The sequence below is a fragment of the Anser brachyrhynchus genome (assembly GCF_964034855.1).
Source record: "Anser brachyrhynchus genome assembly, chromosome: 12".
NCBI lineage: Eukaryota > Metazoa > Chordata > Aves > Anseriformes > Anatidae > Anser > Anser brachyrhynchus.
In genome coordinates, this window is record NC_137707.1 from 20,316,371 (window position 1) to 20,334,969 (window position 18,599).

The 18,599-nt window shown below is 47.3% G+C and overlaps 2 protein-coding genes across 5 annotated transcripts in view; one reads left to right on the top strand and one right to left on the bottom strand.

Moving 5' to 3' along the window:
• LOC308176291 (protein C19orf12 homolog) overlaps positions 1 to 18,599 on the bottom strand; it is an 85,663-nt gene that overhangs the window by 51,761 nt on the left and 15,303 nt on the right. Inside the window, exons 7-8 of the transcript XR_013938210.1 lie at positions 18,251 to 18,407; positions 17,052 to 17,144 (exon numbers count right to left, since the gene is read on the bottom strand). The gene's annotated coding sequence lies outside the window, so the exon portion shown is untranslated. The remainder of the gene's footprint in view (positions 1 to 17,051; positions 17,145 to 18,250; positions 18,408 to 18,599) is intronic.
• PLEKHF1 (pleckstrin homology and FYVE domain containing 1) lies at positions 2,887 to 11,175 on the top strand. 4 transcript variants are annotated; one of them, XM_080551830.1, is made up of 3 exons: positions 3,418 to 6,464; positions 6,551 to 6,723; positions 8,813 to 11,175. In XM_080551830.1, exon 3 carries the CDS (start codon positions 8,825 to 8,827, stop codon positions 9,644 to 9,646), a length of 822 nt encoding a protein of 273 aa, XP_080407956.1. In that variant the 5' UTR covers positions 3,418 to 6,464; positions 6,551 to 6,723; positions 8,813 to 8,824; the 3' UTR covers positions 9,647 to 11,175. The 4 variants fall into 4 exon arrangements, with proteins under 4 accessions (XP_080407955.1, XP_080407958.1, XP_080407957.1 ...); XM_080551829.1 differs by lacking the exons at positions 3,418 to 6,464; positions 6,551 to 6,723 and adding an exon at positions 2,887 to 3,013; XM_080551832.1 differs by lacking the exons at positions 3,418 to 6,464; positions 6,551 to 6,723 and adding an exon at positions 2,972 to 2,999.

Here is an 18,599-nt window from a genome sequence, read left to right on the forward strand (position 1 = left end):
CTGATCCGAGCAGGGAAGAACAAGGCAAAGCAAATGCAAAGGCTCTTATGATGCAAACTAGCAAGTGTAGAGAGGTGTTTTGTTTTGTTTTTAATTCCTTGCACACGACAGCTTTTGTAATGACCACCGAGATGTCTGAGCTGGGCTGTAACCCTGTGGCAAGGCACACGGGGCTGTGAGTCAGGAGCTCCTGGGGCTGTTCCTCAGCCTCCCTGTGATTCACTTTGAGCCAGAGCCAGTTGCTGCTGAAAACAACGGTAAATAAACCACTATTCCTATTTCAGTGATCAAGCTGCATATGACCATATATAACTCACCCAGTTTCGGTTTTACTCTCTGTAAGGAGGACACAAGCCCTCACATGGTTATTAGAATTTATGCTGCACTTCAAGATCCTTGGAATGAAGTGCTGCACATGTGCACAGTACAGCAATGCTGTTGTAAAAACAAAAGCACATCTATCGTATATTACTTCCTAACACAAAAGGAAAAGGAACAAGCAAGTCTCAAGGCTGCTTTGGCGAATACTTTCATCACTGACAATCATTTTGCAGCCAGGCTCCTAGGAAAAACTCAAAAAGTGGGCAACTTCCTGTGCCTGGGCAGAGAGGAGCCAAAAGGACCCTCTGAAACCTGTTTGTCTGGCAGTGCTTTCAATGCATTTGAACTAGTAATATTTTGGAAACCAGTATTTTTCAGTTTAGATCTGTATTGACAGAGCCAAGCATGGCTCTGTGATTTTTGCACTGTCAGACTTGGAAGGACCTCATTTCTAAAGCACACAAACAATGCTGGTAGTGCTTCCGTGACACAAATCAACCACAGAAATTCAAAAAATTTCTAAAATACGCTGATTAGCTGAATCCACTGGGAGACAGATGCACACCACACTCTCACAGAGCACAGGACAGAGGTTATTCTTTCTTACATCTAACGTGTATAATGAACACACACTAACTTATTCACTTGTTAAGTAATAGGAGTAAATTCCATGCTCAATTCACTAAAATCTTGATATCGCACTGTATCTCCATAGCTACAAACTGTCTTACCTGATGACGAAATGACACATGTATTCGATTAGTTAAAACCTCTGTCTATCCTAAGATCACGGCGGGTTCCTAACATCCCAAACTGAATCTCAACACTGAGCTTAATTCAAAATAATTTTATAAAGCGTCTGCTTTTTTTTTTTTTTCTAAACATGCACTAAACATACACTGAGCTCAGAATTTAACAGATGTTTTTGTTAGTATTATAATCTAAGCTTTTCCTGCAGGCTGTTGTAGTAACTTTGCCACTAGAAGATGATAAAAATCCATTTTCTCCCCTGCAGAGCTTACCTTTGGCTGACTCAGCTAAGCAGCTGCAGTTTCCTTTATTTGCTTTGAAATTATTGCATCCCAGTTGGGCAAGGTATTTCTGCTACTGAGAAACAAGTGGTTTTAGAGAAAATGCCAGAGGCAATAGATCAGATAACGCAACCAGAGCAAGGTAAGGAGACTTTAAAAGCTGGTAATTTGGGCAGCAGCTTTTTCAAGTGGTCTCACAAATGTTTCACTTTAACCGCCAGGAAAAAAGAGCTCCTGAGCCTGACTATCAAATGGTCATTAAGATTACTGGTTACACTCTGAGTTTGTCTCAACTCTAGGCGTTCAAACTGGGATGTAATAGCTTCCAAAAAAAAAAAAAAAAAAAAAGGAACAAGTCAGCTCCCAAATGCAACTGCTTAACACTGAAGGCATACACAGTGTATACTTGGAAGTTTCCCTTGCCTTATGCAGCAGCTGCCTAAACATACATCCACTCCCAACCGAAGTGGCAGAAAGTAAACACAACCTTCAAACCCCAGACTGTTTGCCTCACCCGATGCTGCCTTTGGCTGACACATTACCATGCAGTGATTGCTGCACAGGTGAGTGTACTGAGAAACAAGTGATGAAGACTCTGATTACGACAATCCGACAGTGAATTCAGAATAATTTTAGCATATACGGAAAAAAAGAATGGTTTAAAAGTGACAATCCCTGGCTGGTTAGATCTGAATTACTGTGGTGGATAAGACAGGCTCTGACATACTCAGTTCAGGGTTTTGTATACTTACAGTTAGTTTTACAATTTAAAAAAAAAAAATTATCAAGGATTAACTTCTTGAGCTGGACAGATTCTCCCCAGTCTGCCACGCAGCTCTTGGGGCAGCTGGGCCAGTTGGTGCCAGGGTTGAGCATGGAGCAGCACTCAGGTGCATAAGTACCCAGCACAGGCACCTGCTCTGCACCTCCCACCACCGACAGGCTGCTCGGGCATGCTTCCCACGAGGACAGGGAAGACCCACGCTTGAGCTTGAGAAACAACCTGAAAACCCTTGCTCAGCCCTACAGTCTCCGTTGCAGGGTCTGTCCTCCCAGATGCTCAGGAAGGTGTGGACGGCCGACTCTAGGATCTGCTTCCTGTGGCCTTGCAGGGAAACGTCATGCAGCTGCCCGAGCACTCCAGCTCTAAAGGGTGCCATAAGCTCCCAGCACACATTATCATTACCTAAGAAAACGAAAACCCGGGAAGAAAAACATTTCTAAAGCCTTGACAGGTCCATCAGTTCCCATTAAAAATAGAAGAGCCATTAGGGCGAGCGAGCGAGCGAGCGCCTGAATTATGCATGGGCGCGGGCCGCTCAGCTCTCGCCGACAGAGCCAGCGGAGGTGCGAGCTCCGCTGCTTCCCACCCGCCGCCGGCCCCGCGGGGCCGCCGCCCCGGGGCGCCCCCTGGCGGCGGCGCGCCCCGCCCCGCCCCCCGATTGGCCACCGCCCAGACAGGGGGCGTGGCCTCCCGGCGGCGCGCGGAGTCCGAGCGGCGCCTATTGGGCGGCGGGCGCGGGGTGGGCGTGGCGAGGCGTGGCGCGGGCGCGGGGCGGCGGGGGCGCGGTGCAGCCGCCGGGCGGAGCGGAGCGGAGCGGAGCCGCCTTTCGCAGGGGCGCCCGGCGCGGAGGGAGCGGCCCGGAGGTGCCGGCCCGGAGGTACCGGCCGGGGGACGGGAAGGGGAAGGGCCGGGGGCAGGTTGTGCGGGCGGCGCGGTGTCGCGTTCCGGGCAAGGCGCCGGGGTTTGTCTAGGGAGCAAGCCCCGTTTGCGCGTAGTGGTGCTGGGCAGCTTGCGGGCGCCGTTCCGCAGCGGGCCGGCAGCGCGCAGCTCCCGGCAGCGGGGCGGCCCCGACGCTCGGGAAGCCCCGGGGGCGGGAGAGGGCTCGGCGGTGGAAGGGGGGCAAAAAAGCAGCGTGCCCCGGCCCTTGGCGGCACCGGCGGGCGCTGCTCGGCGCTGCCCGGGACTCCGCGCGGCACCGCAGCGTGGTGAGAGCGGGGATTGAAGTGCGATTTCTGGAAAGGCGGGGAGGAATTCCTCGCGTGCCGACTCAGGTCAGTAACCAAGCGCGCAGACACACATCCTGCTGCTCAGCCGTAAGGGGAGTGCTGCCCGCCTGCCCGCACGGGGCACTGGGAGGGGGAGATGCTCTCCTTCCTGGGTGGCTGCTGTCCTGTACCTATTTCGCGTTGGCACCGAGCTAGCCCGGGCTGCCTGAGCAAGTACCTTTAGGTGAGAGCCGCAGCCTCCTGCTGGAGGGCCCGAGGGCTTCTTAGGGCACTGGAAAGCAGCAGGTCACCGGGTTCGTGCTGATGACACAGCAAGGACAAGGACAGGCGTGCGGAGGGCTGCCCTGCTGCACTGCTTGAGCGGGTGCATGGACAGAGTGGGTGACAGGAAGGCGAAGGAGGCCGTTCTGGGAGTTTAGGGTTTTCCTTCCCTCCTCACGAAGCTGTTTGGATGCCCCCAGAGCTGGGCGGTACATGGAAGAGCTACAGCTGAACCTGAGCTACCAACTGCTGGCAGTGACAGCATCGGTCTGAGCTCCTCTAAAGCCACTGCTTGGCTGCTGCCATGCTCTGGCCCCACGTGCCAGAGGTCCTGGGCACACCGAGCAGCAATGTGAGAAGCTCAGCACAGTTAGTCCGTACCCTGCTGGGATGGGTGCCATTTCTCAGCCAGAGGCCTGATGTGACAGCCGTTCCCAAAATGTCCAAGTGCTAAAGTAGGGTTGCCACGAGCGAGGCTGGGAGGGCACTGCCAGCCTGCCTGCCTTCCCGCGCCCCGATGGCTCAGCAGCTATCAGCATGCCTGGGAGGGAGGGAGAGGCAAGCTCTAATCAGGCAGGGAGAGGAGTGGAAGGATTTCTATTGCTCTAAATGCCTGCCCCGGGTACCAAGTGCCTGGATAAAAGGTGACCACCTCCTGCCGAGTGTGCTTTGTGAGGGGGAGCTCCTGTCAGCTCTGACTCCAGAAGAGGCTTCACAGCTGGCTGAACCAGGAAGGAGCGAGGTCTGGAGAGAGAGGAGGCTCCGAGCATTTGCCTGCTGAAGTCTGCCAGCAGATCTGCTCTCAACGCGCTCATCTCCGTGGGCCAGCCCTTGCATTTGGTATGCATTATGTATGCAGGGGACACCAAGACTGTCAGTTCGGGTTGACAGAGAGAACTGAAGAACCAGGTAGAACAGCTCACAACTTTGCGAGGCCTAAGCCTTAGATACAAACAGCCTTGAGAAACATACTCCAGACTCACTGATCCAGGAGCTTAGGACGAAATGCTCTGCCTGGCATGCATCAACATGGCTATTTATAATCACAAGTTAACAAGCGCTCATTGTTGAAAGATGTGGAGTTGAGTGAAGACAAAATAACATTTTTGCCTTTGAATGCCAATTGTATAAATTGGGTTAATATATTCACTGCATAGTATTTGATCACGTGCAAAACCAATGGATCTTGACCAAAAAGAAAATAAAACTTTGCCATGCCAGAAACTCCCATGTAAAGTAGAACACCAATAAAAGTGCATCTTCCCTCTCTCATTTAAATTGTATATGTTTCTGCCACAAGACGCATATGTGCATGTATCACTTGGTAAATAAGCACCACGATCCTGCTGATATCACAGAACAAACTTGAAGAAACAGGGAAAAATATATTTACCAAAATTAATCAAATAGATTAGAATTTATATTTTGATTTTTATATCGCATCACTGTTGTTCCTAAAGGCAGAGATGCTCACTTCACAGTAAAGGAGACTGCAGTAATAGTCAGATTCAGAAACTGTCATATGCAGTACTTCCATTCCAAAGCAAAGCTGAGCATTATTTGCAGTGAGTCACAATAGTAACAAAATCAGTTTGTGGGTGATTAGTCAAAGCAAGCATTATCTAGAAACTCAGGGCAGGATTAATCTCCCAAATGGTGGGATGAGGTAAGTCACCCTTACAGATGGCTGTTTCTCACCGCTGACTGAAAAGGGAGTGCAAAGATGCATAGAGTTATTTGTCTAAGCCTGGAGTTAAGCAATGTGAATCCTACCTAGGATGGAATTATCTTTTCTTAGTTAACTCATGGATTTTAAGTATGTAATGACTCAGAGGGATGGAGGAATACAAAGATATCCTCCCAGTGGAAGTGTGACATGTGATGGAAACTTGCTTTTCTTTCTTTTGCGTTTCAGGATTGTGTCCATCACCTGTCTATCCTGTTGTCCTTTTGCCCCACGCAGCAAGTCCCTGCCTATGGCAGGGGGGTTGGAACTAGATAATCTATGAGGTCCCTTCCAACCAAAGCCATTCTATGATACGAGAAGTCCAAAAGCACTCTATCCTACTTATAGGCCAAATAAATCCAATAGATAAAGCTCTCACCTCAGTAGGGCTTGCACTCCTGTTTGAAAATGAGCTAGCTTGTGTGTGCTAGCTCTTCAGGCACTGTCTTTACATCTGGCAAAATGTTTTCATTTCCACTAGGATCTGGTGCATGGAAAACCCTAGAAATAGAGCTGTCTCAAGTACCATACTCACTTGAGAGCTTGGACCGTGCTTGTAAAATGCATAGAATAAAAGACACAGGAGAAGAGTTGGTCTCCGTGATCTGCAAGCATTAGGAATCAAGATTGGCGAGAGCAGGATAAACCGCTTGATTTATCCCAGTTGGTGTTGCAGGTGCCAAAAATTCTTTACAGCATTTTGTTGCATTTTGTGAGGAAGGGAATGGAGTCTGTCTTCTCTCCTGATAGCAAGTAATAAGTACTGAAACAATGGGTTCTTTGGGGCATTCCTTGGGCTGCTGCTGATTGTACCATACCCGTGCATTCTTGCACATCTGGCAGCAGCACGCCCCCAGTAGCTCAGCATGCTGTCAGCTCATGGCGACCACCTCGTGACTACAGATTGCTGGCACAGTAGTGATCTCAGGAGAATGGGGCATGGGATCATTCTTGCAATCAGCCAGCTGAAGCCTGCTATCTTCCCCTCGCTTTTGCTTGAAAAAGCCAAAAAAAAAAATCAGAAATTTCCTACTTCAGAGTTACAGAATCACAGAATCGAAGGGGTTGGAAGGGACCTCAAAAGATCATCGGGTCCAACCCCCCTGCCAAAGCAGGCTCCTTAGAGCAGGCTGCCCAGGTAGGCATCCAGACGTGCCTTGAATATCTCCAGAGAGGGAGACTCCACAACCTCCCTGGGCAGCCTGTTCCAGTGCTCCGTCACCCTCACTGTGAAGAAGTTCTTTCGCATGCTGGTGCGGAACTTCCTGTGCTCCATCTTGTGGCCATTGCCCCTTGTCCTGTCCCCACAAACCACTGAGAAGAGGTTGGCCAAAAAGTTGAGTTGGTTGCTCACTTCTTTGACTTCCTCTGAAGGTATTTTGTTATATTGCTACCGTCTCGCTGATGCTTTTGTTGTAAGTAGTCATATTGTAGTTAATTTTAAATTGCATTTCACGCTGGAGAACACACACGAGTTGATGTTTAACATAAAAGAAATCCATCAAATCTGCTCTGTCCAAATCTGTCAGATCTGCTCTGGTACTTCAAGACCCTGAAAATTCACATCCTTACAGAGGGAAGTTGGAAGCCTCGCGATCCTCCCTGCAGTTCAAGGGAATGATTCACCTTGGGATTGTCCTTTTTTAGTAACTTGTCAGCTTCTGTTCGCCTTACCGTGTTGGTATCCAAGCTGATCCCAGCAGCTTTTGAGTGAGTCTTGGAAAGATTGTCATGGAACAGACAGGGCTGGCAGAAGCTGTGCTGGCATTCTTGCAGTCTCAGACAATCCGTGTGCTGCAGAGGGTGTTGTCTTCATGGATTAACTAGAAATCCCGATACTTGCACTCACAGAAGCCAGAGTTTCAGAAGCGCTGGCCACACAACACTTCTTGCTGAAAGCTATTTCTGCAGAGATGGTAATTTCATTCAGGTTCCCCCCGGGACTAAACCAGTGTCTTTATTTTGTGCAGGCTGTAGGGAAATTCTAAACATCCTGGTCTGCTCTAGAGAAAAAAAAATCTGGGGACTCAGAAGAATTGAATGATCTGTTTGTTAAATAGCTTAGGCAAGACATAAACAGCATGCAGCAACCTTGAACAGCTACTCTGTGGTTTCCCTTCCAGCCTTCTGAAGGGGTGATCTGGGGTGAAGGGCAAGACAAGAATGTAAATCATGATCATCCCCAAAATACCCGGCTCAGCATATTACCTTCTTTCTCTTCCCTTTCCCCTCCAGGTTCCAACGCTCCATGGCTGTAGGGACTCTGTCTAAGAAGGATGGGAAAAATTGTGGAGGCTGGTTCTATATATTAGTTATCCTACAAAATGCTAATAGAAACTAGGGCTACACACATCCCTGTGATCTCTGTGCTACCTCGTGATCTCTGAAATACCTCGCTTTAAGAGGAAATGACTCACTTTCTTGTGGATTGTTAGGCCTGAATAGTCTTGATGCATCACCATTAAACACAGAGGCAATTAGGTGCACTGAAAAATAGAACTTGCAACATAAAGCAGTTCTTTACTACAAACTGAATAGCAAAACATTTGCTTTTGCTTTGGAGTTACTTTTATCTATATTTAAAAACAAGAAAGAAAAAAACCCGGGTTGTATGAGAACAAGCGTGCAGAGGTGTAGGGAAGGGTGAGTGTGTTGCGTTTGACTTCCCTTTCAGCAGAGATCAGACTTTTCAGAATGATGTGTCTTGTAGCCAGAGGAACATGCAATAGGCAGCCGAAATGCAGCTGGGGCAATGGAGGAAGGGGTTGGCTTGCGTGGGTTTATTCATACAGCTGATGCTTTTTTTCTTCCCCACCCTTTTTTCTCCTTTTTGTCACGCACGGAGGATCAGCAGGAACAAACAGTAGAGCACTCTGTTTTGTTCCAAAAGTCTGCCTGAACTCTGGCCTAAAATGGCATTCTGGGGTGTGTGTATCTGTAACTGGTCCTCGGTGAGCGTGCTGTCAGAAATGGGACGCTTGCTCTGAAGACCGTGGGTGTTCTCCATGTGCCAGCAGGGTGCCTGTGCAGCGCTGCAGCCACGCTCGCTGGCCAGGACAGGTGGTGGGTGCTCCTAGCACCCTCCAGCTTCACAGTACAGCAACTCCACAGCAAGTAATGCACCCACGTATGCGGTACTTAGACCAGCCTGCCTCCTTTTATATGGGAATGCAGTTATACTGGTGAAAAGCAGAGTTGCAATGGAAGAGGTGACCGTATTAGAGGGCTTCCATTGCTGTAAACAGAGCCAGCCCAGCAGAGACCAAGCTGTTGCAAAGTGGGGACAGAAGCTTTGAAAACTTAAAAGGCAATAAACTCACATGAAGAGTGGTGAGGAGATGGCTCCTAACCCCAGTCTACATTAGAAGCTCCTCAGCTGTGCATATGTTTGATGCTTGGCCTCATCCTGGCACAGTTTGCTCAGTGCACTTCATCACTTCCTTCTTTATTTTCCTCTCCTCAGAGTGAGCTGGAGATGGTGGACCACCTCGCAAACACTGAGATCAACAGCCAGCGCATCGCTGCTGTGGAAAACTGCTTTGGGGCTTCTGGGCAGCCCTTAGCTGTGCCAGGAAGAGTCCTTTTAGGAGAAGGGATTTTAACCAAAGAGTGCCGCAAGAAACCAAAGCCTCGCATATTCTTCCTTTTCAACGACATCCTGGTGTACGGGAGCATAGTGATTAACAAAAGGAAGTACAATTCCCAGCACATCATTCCCCTTGAAGATGTCACTTTGGAGACACTGCCAGACACCTTGCAGATGAAGAACCGCTGGATGATTAAAACCTCAAAGAAGTCCTTCGTGGTTTCTGCGGCCTCCCTGACGGAGCGGAAGGAGTGGATCAGCCATCTGGAGGAGTGCATCAGGCACCTGCTGACAAAGACAGGCAGGCAGCCCTCCACGGAGCACGCAGCCCCTTGGATCCCAGACAAGGCGACAGACATCTGCATGCGCTGCACGCAGACCAAGTTCTCTACCCTCACTCGAAGGCATCACTGCCGCAAGTGTGGCTTTGTCGTGTGCGGGGACTGCTCCAGGCAGAGGTTTTTGATGCCCCGGCTGTCCCCCAAGCCCCTGAGGGTCTGCAACCTGTGCTACAGGCAGCTGCTGGCAGAGCAGAAGAAGGAAGCGGAGGCTGATCGCCAGCAGCTGGAGCGGTACTGTTCTGCCATCCCAGGCTGCGAACCCTCCAGCGGTGATGACAGTGACAAATCCGACGACGACAAAGTTGACCAGTGGCCAGCAGACACGGAGTTTTATACCTCAGAAGTATCTTGGTCATCTTTCCATAGCTGACCTCCTTGGGAGTCAGCAGCATTGGGAAGCCAACTTCTGGCCTCCAATGCATGTCCTCCTTAGCATTTTCTGTGGAGGCCATGTCTAGGAAGGTGGATGTTGGTTCCTGTTTGTGCTGTCTGCGAGGGAACAAAGGGTCGGGGTGTTACCCCTAGTCATTCTGAGAATGTCTCACATGCAGAGAGTGACAGCCTAGTGAAGAGTCTTGGTCCAAATGAGTTCACCCTTCTGTGCCTTAGTATTCCTGTCTGCAAAAATAGAACAATACTATTATTTTTTTTCTCAAATGCTTTGAGATTACCCTCAGGAGAAAAAGGAGCAAATCCTTGACTTAAACATGCTTGCCTGCCAGTGGTGAATTTCTCTTTCAGAGGCAAGGGGAGCTCCAGATGGCAATGCAGAAAACTGGTGCTTTTGCTTCCCATGATGCATTTTCTCAAGGAGAACGGAGAACTTCCAAGGCTGGCATTTTTCATAAGCATTAGATCTACTTCAGGTATTCTCATTGCAGGTGTGCAAACCTGACTGGATAGTTGCTTATCGGCGTGTGGTAAGATAGGCACGGACTTTGATTTCTACACCAAGGTTTCTGAACTTTGGAAACACTAAGGAAATGGTGCTGTAAAGGCAGAGAGGTCATACGATGCTCAATGCGAGCAGCCTTAGCAAAGTCCTGGAGCATTTGGCACTTTCGTATTAAAAATATATATATATAATTTTGGTGATACCAGGCAAGGAGGGAAGGAGGAGGGGAGGGGAAGAGGGACAGGTACATTTATAGAAAGGAGGGAAGGAGGAAGAAGCTTACTGCATTTGAATCAAGTGCAGAATCCCAGATCTCAACACCCAGCAGTTTCACCAGATTACCAGAACTTGATGACCTCAAGCCTACCACGTAAAAGGGTAGCCCAGTGAGGACTTGTTAAAAGTCTTCAAAAATCCAGGAAAATATCCCAAGTTAAGATCCTATGAGGTTCAGTATTTCAGCCTCTACTCCCTTCCTGAACAACACCCCAAGGAACTGAATATTCATTTCCGTGCTCATCTCACTGTATCAGTATCACAAGTTCAAAGTTAAGGTCCTTAATGTGTCTTCAGGATTAGAACCCAAGCAGGTTATTTTGAGATGAACTTAAAAAGTTCAAATTGTTAGAAATGAACTGTGTTTATTCAAATATTCTATCATAATGTAGCATGGGAGTAAGTATACTGAGACAACAGCAATTATATTGCAGCAGACATTTCTACAAACTCAGTTATTATTTTAGTATATTTTTGTATTGTGTATCTTAAATTCTGGGAAAGGAACATAGCCGAGGGTACACTGCCAATGTTATAAACCATTTCCATACCAGTATCTGGTCCAAACACTGCATTGCATGTCAGCTGGCCAGAGTTATTTTATTTTTAAAAAATTTAAGCTCAAAATAATCATTTGTACTTTCTTTTGTAAACTGCCACTGTCCAATGAATTTGTATTACTTGGCTGTGTGAATAAAGATATGGCCAACATAAAGAAGCCAGGAAAATACGTCACTGAAATGTGTTGTTATTTAACAGGAGTCTTAAACAAGGGATGGGATAGATATGCTGATTCAAGCATGGCTAGCCAGCACAAAATCCAGCTCTTAGCAACTCTTTAACTATGGGATGAATGTTCTGCTTTTTTATTTACTACCTGAAGGTGAATACGTTCAAAAAAATTGCCAAATCTGATGCTTGCTTTCTGCTTACACCATTTTATCATCATCCAAGTCTTTCCAAGTGTTTTGCAATCCCCTGCAGTAGTCTATATTAATTGAAATAGTATTTTTCTGGTGGGGGCACAGCTTAGAGTGGATCAACAAACCTTATGACCTAAACAGATGTTTTTAAAAGTAATAAGTACACTGAGTTCTGTTTTTTCCATCCCTCTTCAAGTTTAGTTCATAATTCTGAGCAGCGGTGATTGTTTTTATAATGCCTGCCACCCACCAGAAGGGTGTATATGCTATGCAAACAGAAACTGACCTTAAAAATAAACAGTCATCAGAACAGTTCACGTGCCAAAAATAGCACGGTTGTTGAATCAGCATCCATAACTTAAGTTCCAATTCTGTATTCCTTAGGCAAAACTCTCAAGTTTCTTCCTAGTAATTGGCTCCAGAAATATATTCCAGTTTTGAATCTACTCCTTAGTCCTTTCAGAGATCAGCTTTTCTTTATCTTGTATGTCCAAAGGTCTTACTATTATCAGGCCCCAAAAGACCTATGAACTGTTTTTACCCACTAATGAAGGACAATCACATTTCTTACAAATGCCTTCTTGTAGAGCAAGATCTTTTTGTAATCAGTGGCAAAAAATAAATGAAAGCCAGACGCTTTTTTTTGTGCATGATATAGTTCATGTCATTTCCCAAAATGCACAGACCTTCCAACAACTTACTTCCCCATTCCTTACAGAAGGAAGGTATGCAGAATGGTCAAAGGTAGAAAAGCTGTGACACCCTTGAGAATAAGGGCAACGAGCATGACACATGATGCTATTTTGAGTATCAGTCTGAACGTCGTGTTTTGGACCTGAGGTGCACATTAGCATCTGCACTTCCATAGGCTTCTGACAGACATGCTGGCTTCCTGTACCTTAAAATGCTTTCTCACAAAGTTTTCCATTACTGCCAGACTGTCGGTCAGTGCTATTCTCAGCTACACAGCCATGCAGACAGAGCTTCAGGGTATCACACAGCTGCTGCTGCTGCAAGCCCTCACTGTACCGAAGTGAGGGCAGGGAGACCCAGAAAGGCTGGGGCTGCTGCAGATTTGGGAAAAACACTTCACGCAGAAGACCTAAGAAACCTAGCAACTATTGTGGTAAAAGGAGCCTGCCGAGGAAAACATGAGGAAATTTAAACGAGGTCTCTTTTTCTTTCCCTTCTCCCTTAATTTTATTACCCAAGCTTGGGAGCTCAACACTGGGATTAGAGCCTGAGACTCCTGGCATCTGGCCTGCTGAACACATGGGTTTTACATCATGGGCTGTGCTATTACAGCAGTCCGTCTTGGAGTTTTCCAGCCTGATTCTATCTCCAGTGCATTAATGGGGCATTTCCTTTTTTTTTTTTTTTGAGCTAAATAAATCTGTTACCAGGAATTCATTAAAGTCTGCAAACCCAGCAGGAGGGAGACCAGCAGCCTGAATGCTCAGTTCAAAAAAACACATACAGGTGGGGGATTTGTGGAGTCCCATCTTCTTCCTAAAAGACTCCCAAATGTGATGTGTGGGGATCAGTTGCAAGAAGGATTTCCTTGCTCAGCCTACTGCCTGAAGGTGTCAAAACCCATGTAGCTCAGCACTGTACAGCCATCCCCACTGTGCACCAACCTGGGCACTTGCCTGACACTGGGGTAAGCTAGTTCAGGAAATGAGACTGGCTGAAAGCTGGTCTTTCCATTCCTCGAGCCAAACCTGGAACCCAGTCACTTTTAGAAAAATGCAAGAGATTTTTGGCCCTCAACAAAATCATTGCTTTTCAGCTGGGCACACGAGGCAGAGGACAGTCCCCATAGCTGTCAGGAGCAAGAAGAACATTGGTGCACTGAACAAGGAAAACAAAACTCGAATGTTAACATCAGACCTGCTGAAACTGCTGGGGATTTTCCAACAAAGTGACAGAAAAACAGTTATGGCTATGCTATGATGAAATCCACATCAGCTCTCCAAAGTCCATGGAAAGGAGGAAGAGACACTACTGCAGCAGCTGGTCACAAAAGCAGAATGAAGGTAACGGGGAGATTTGAACTGTGAATAAACCGAAAAGAAAGGATCAAAGAGCTTCGGTGAAAAATGTGTGCTCAGCCTCCCCGGAGGCACAGCCAAGGAACACCACAAGCCCCAGAGCACAGTGCTGACTCAGCACAACTTACAAACATCTGAAGGCAGCGCGATGAAGCGAGCCAGCTTCGCAGTCAAATTCTTGCTGCAAGTTACTCAAATAGTCAGTTTTTATCCAGGCAGGAATTCTGGCTCTGCCACAGCCCATGGCCAATTCCATCCCACTACAACTGCAAGGCAGGTTTTCATTTTCCTCAGCTTGGGATTTTTGGTTAACAGAAGGAACTAACAAACACAGATGGCCCCAACCACAGCAGAGCCTTAAAGTGACACATCTCAAACTAAAAACAGAGGCTTCTGTTTCTGACTCTTTCTGCTCCAAGCCTTGGACTTTTAAGAAAAGTGTTAGTAGAAAGGGGATGTTAACCTATGTTTACTGTCACTTCCACGGTGGACACAGTATTGCAAAACAGCTCCAAGAAGACTCTTGGCCAACCGACCATGACCTGAGCACTGGAGGTGCTCTCCCGACCATCTGGGGAGGAGTGCTCAGCTCCCGTGAAGCCATGCACTGAGGGCACAACCAACAGCCAGGCCTGGTTTATGCTCTGTGTCACACATGGCGGAAAGCACAGTGTGGCATGCATGTACAGGAAAGAGCCTTTCCTGCCCATGCACTTGTTCGTGGAACCTCAAAAGAGAAACAGTTGTCAGTGCTGTGATCTCGAGACTGCAACCCAAGGAGAAAAGGCATGCAGGGAAAAAGTATCAAATACCAAGTAACACCGAGCAGCTCCCTTTGAAGCTGGCATTTGACTTCATTTCCAGTCAGGCCCAGCAATGACAATAAACCATGAGAAAGTTTTCTGTAAGCCTCTGAGAGAGACGTTGGCGGCCAACGGCAAGTTACACAATCTCCCCCATTTGTTATTACAGGAAGGAGGGGAGCTAAATATGAGAGGTTCTGCTTTAAGAGGGCTCTCACACAGTGCTTCTCCTGAGGGGAGGGAGGAATGTGCCGGGCAGAGCAGCCACTGCCCAGCGATGAAGCCCTGGCACCACCCTAGGGCTCACTGGCAGTGCCGCACGGCCCCTCGTTGCTTCAAGGAATGCCTTGTTTGTATTTCACCAGAGCATATTTGGGCTTTATATTTTTGTCCTAAAAACAATGTGAGTGTTTCAGTGAGAACTTTAGAAAAACAGGATTTGAGAAAGGAAAAGCATTAACCCAAGGCCAGACAGGCTTCTTTTCCTCTGACAGAGAACAACAAGAAAGAAAAGGTCACATGCAGCTTTTATCAGGAGGGTTACATATAAGGTAAAAATAGACACCGTAGCGGTTTCACGTCTCAAGACTCTTCCAGAGATGCCAGAGGGAAAAATAACGGTGGCACCGAGGCCTCTCAGCAGACCTGTTCCCACTCCCATCGAAGCCCACTGATGGAGCACACCTATGAGGAGGCGGCCCTCACATAACCGCCTCCCTGCCACGGCCATGCTGACGCGGCACAGCCGAGTTGCCAGCCGGGGCTGAGGACACGGCTGGGGTGAGCGTGTGGTGGCGGACCCCTCTCAGTGACCTGCTGCAGCAGCACCTTTCCCCACATGTGACACGCTGCCTCGAGCCTTACCAGAGCCACAGGGCAAATCCGGTGCCTGGCTCTTCAGGGCAGGAAAGCAGCACTTAGAGCAGCACCCACTAATTGACCTGACAGCCTGAATGGCTCAGATAACATACTGCAAGACGGCAAACCAAAACCACAGACCAGAACAACCAGCACCAAGGTCACTGCACCCGAGTCGCAACTACTTCATTTCCATCAGTCTATCTTCAAGAATGTTTACTCAGCAGCAAGTTTCAGATAAACCAGAGTTTCTAGCTCCTTCCAAAAAACAGGCTCAAGCAACCTTGTTTACAGAATGGCCTCTAAAGGCCAGGCAGTCCAGCAAGATTTTACTGCGCACAGCTTTCTTAGCCAGCAGGTATTTTGTACATTGCTTTAGGATTTTGCATGCCCTCTGTGCTCCCCCCAGCTCCTCCGCAGGACTGGGGACAAGCACGCTTGCCCAGCCTCGGCAGCAGCCTAACACGCAATATCATCAGAGGCACGACAGCAGAGCTCCCAAGCCACCGCTGCCCCAGCACCTCTCCGGCAGCAGGAGGAAGCTCCACACCACTTGCAGGTGTGTTTCTTCTCAGAGGAGATGCTGTTTTTCACTGGCTTGGCAGGATCCACCTGCTCTCCCTGCCACACTCCTAGCACAGCTGATGTTATTTAATCACAACAGTGGAGCTGAGGGAGCAGTGGAGCCATGCATTAACTCTGCAAGGGCCTCTGCAGCGGAGCTTTCTGCTGTGGTTCTCAAAGGGAGGACACATTCACCCCCAAACCTGAACAGAGATGGGCCAGTGTCAATGGCACTGGTCCTATGGCCATGGGAGGGCTTGGCCTGCAGGGTTTCAGGCTGCTTCCATGTTTGTTCTTTCTCCTTGTACCAGGTAAATACAAGATGCACAGGCCAGCAGGCTGAGCAAACCCATATATCTGTGCTAGGTCCCAACAGACACTTGGGATGTCACACAATGCAGCCATCTGTTTGCACAGAAGCAGCCTTAATGATGAGAGGTTCTCCAAAACCCAACTGATAAAGAGCTATGGTGTTAATGAACAGAGGATGACAAATAGAGACTGTCATGCCTTGCTGTTTCAAGACTTCAGCAGTACCACGGGTGTTCCTATAATACAGCAGTTAGAGGTATGATAGAAAAACACTATCAGTAGATGTACAGCATGGATTTTCCTACTATTGTTATCTCTGCACCACGGTGGAATAAAATTGGTTCAAACTGGCCACTAGAAATGCTAGTCGAAACTAGCCCTGGATTTTTTTGTTCAGACACCCCCACCAACTCACAGAGCTTCTATATCTGCTTATTCCTTGCCCTTGGCTGTAGAGTTCCACTGGCTCATTTTTGTCTCACTCCCTTGGAATGAAGCAGGAGGCACAAAGAGAGATGGGAAATTTTCTAGCACAAGCCCAGCCCCCAGAACCTCCTGTTGTAGAGCACTGCAGGACTACAACACGCCCATGGAGCTTGTTTTCTAGCACAGAGCCTCAAGAAGTGAGACCAAGATTTCTGAAATGGCACTTCCTAACATTAGATATCTTGGTACATGGCAGAGCCACTGAGTTACAGACTTGCTATATGTGACCACAGCAGGATTATTCAGATTTGAAGCATACTCCCTAGGCACGTGTTACCTCATAAAAATGAGATCTGTGATGCAGCTAGTGTAGCTGCCAGAGCAAGGGCAGTCCCTCATATCATGCCTCTGTTCCTCAACCTCACCCCTTACATGAGCTTCAACTTTGCAAGCATGCTGGCAATCACTAACAAAGCATTCAACATTTTAAGCTGACATTCTCTTTCTCTCCTCAGGGTCATGCAATAACCAAAGTCCAGCACATGACCGTATTACAGAAGGAATTCTAAAAGACATATTTGTCATTTTACACATTGCAAGTTAGAGACAGATTCTGGTAAAATAGAGTTATTCCTCTACACAGCTTCCCCCATTTCAGTGTCCTCACCACTCAGGAGAATCATCTGGGAAATTCACGAATCATGCACGGAGACCATAAGGACTGCAACTCCTCTTCCACTTGGGAGACGGGGGAAGAGTCCTGTATTGGAAGCAAACAGAGGAGCAAGTCATTAATCTAAGCATGAGCCATGCAGCTCCCGCAAGACACACTTCCACAGGCAGTTCAAGAACCAGATGTGGTAATAACAGCTGTTTTGACCAAAACAGACTGATCTACCTCCAGTACTGTTCTGCCTCCCACCCAGGAGCACTTGAACTTTCTCCTCCCTGCCTGTCCTCTCCCACCCACTCCTCCAGCAGAATTTGTCTCTTGTGTTTTGGAGGCTGAACTTTCCTGGAGACAAACTCACACAGCTATATGGCCCCTGGAATGTATGCTGGAATGTGGAAAATAACACTATGCTTTAGGAAGTTAGGTGTCTGGCAGAATTTGTCTCTTACATTTATGTGAGGCTCATTCAGCTATATCTGTGAGTGGAGAGTTTGCTGCAGTTTCTGGAAGAATAGCAAAACGGGTAAAGAAAGGGAGCTTTTTTATATACACTTTAAATTAGTTCTGTGAGAACACTTTAACATTTAAAAAGAAGTGTGAAGAACTGTTCAATCAGCATATGGCCCATATGTAATGTCTCTCTCTAAAACAACTTTCCCTTTTGCAAAACAAAGCAACAGCCTGACAGTATTTTAACATAACTTCCACTGAACTTGGGTATGAATCAAAGGAGCTTTGCTTCTTTAAAAATACCGTCTAATGACTTTGATTCTGGTGGCACAGAGGCATTTTCTTGTTGGTGAAAACAATAAAGGCATTTGTTTTAATCTTTAAGTTGATAATGCAGTTTTGAGAAGATGAAATATCTGACTGCAACTGACTAAGAAAGGTTAGGTTTTCCTAATTGCTTGTTTATACACTGGAAAGTTTTCAGGGAGGAAGGCTCCGCTCCTGAGAAGGAATAACAAGCACAAAGGCAAATGGGCAGGTCTTCCCCTGTTACAGGAAAAACATTTTAAACAATATTAAGTGTGCTGCACTGTTTTCAGAATGTGATTTCTTTGGCAGCACGTGTCATATTTTACTTGCAGTAGCACATATGTTGCCACAACACTACAGAAATTGTATGCTAGCATGTGTTTGGGATAACATATCTAAGTAGTCTTAATGAACCAGAGCCGCTGTTCACCTACCCAAAAATTGTTAAGGAAAGCGTGTAGCAAGCAACCACAGAGTGATACTTCCACTCTTTTAGTCTCTTGACAACCGGTGGTTGAAAGCTTCTTAAGCCAGTGTTTGATTCTGGACTTGTGTGTTTAATAGTCCTTGCTGGCCCTCTCTACCATTAATCTGCCAAAAGAAAAATGTGTTCAAAAAGTGATTAGGCATCTAGACATCCTGTGTCAATTAGTTCCACAATTCACTTTTCCACCGTGTGAAAAAACACTTCCTTTTAGCTCAATCATTTCAATGGGTACACCCTGACTTCTATGCAATGTTATTTTTCTTCTTGTTCTTCTCTGTACCATTCATAGCCTTTAC

Bases quoted from the DNA above. Each gene is read 5' to 3' on its own strand.
- PLEKHF1 (XM_080551829.1), top strand. From the start codon at position 8,825: ATGGTGGACCACCTCGCAAACACTGAGATCAACAGCCAGCGCATCGCT.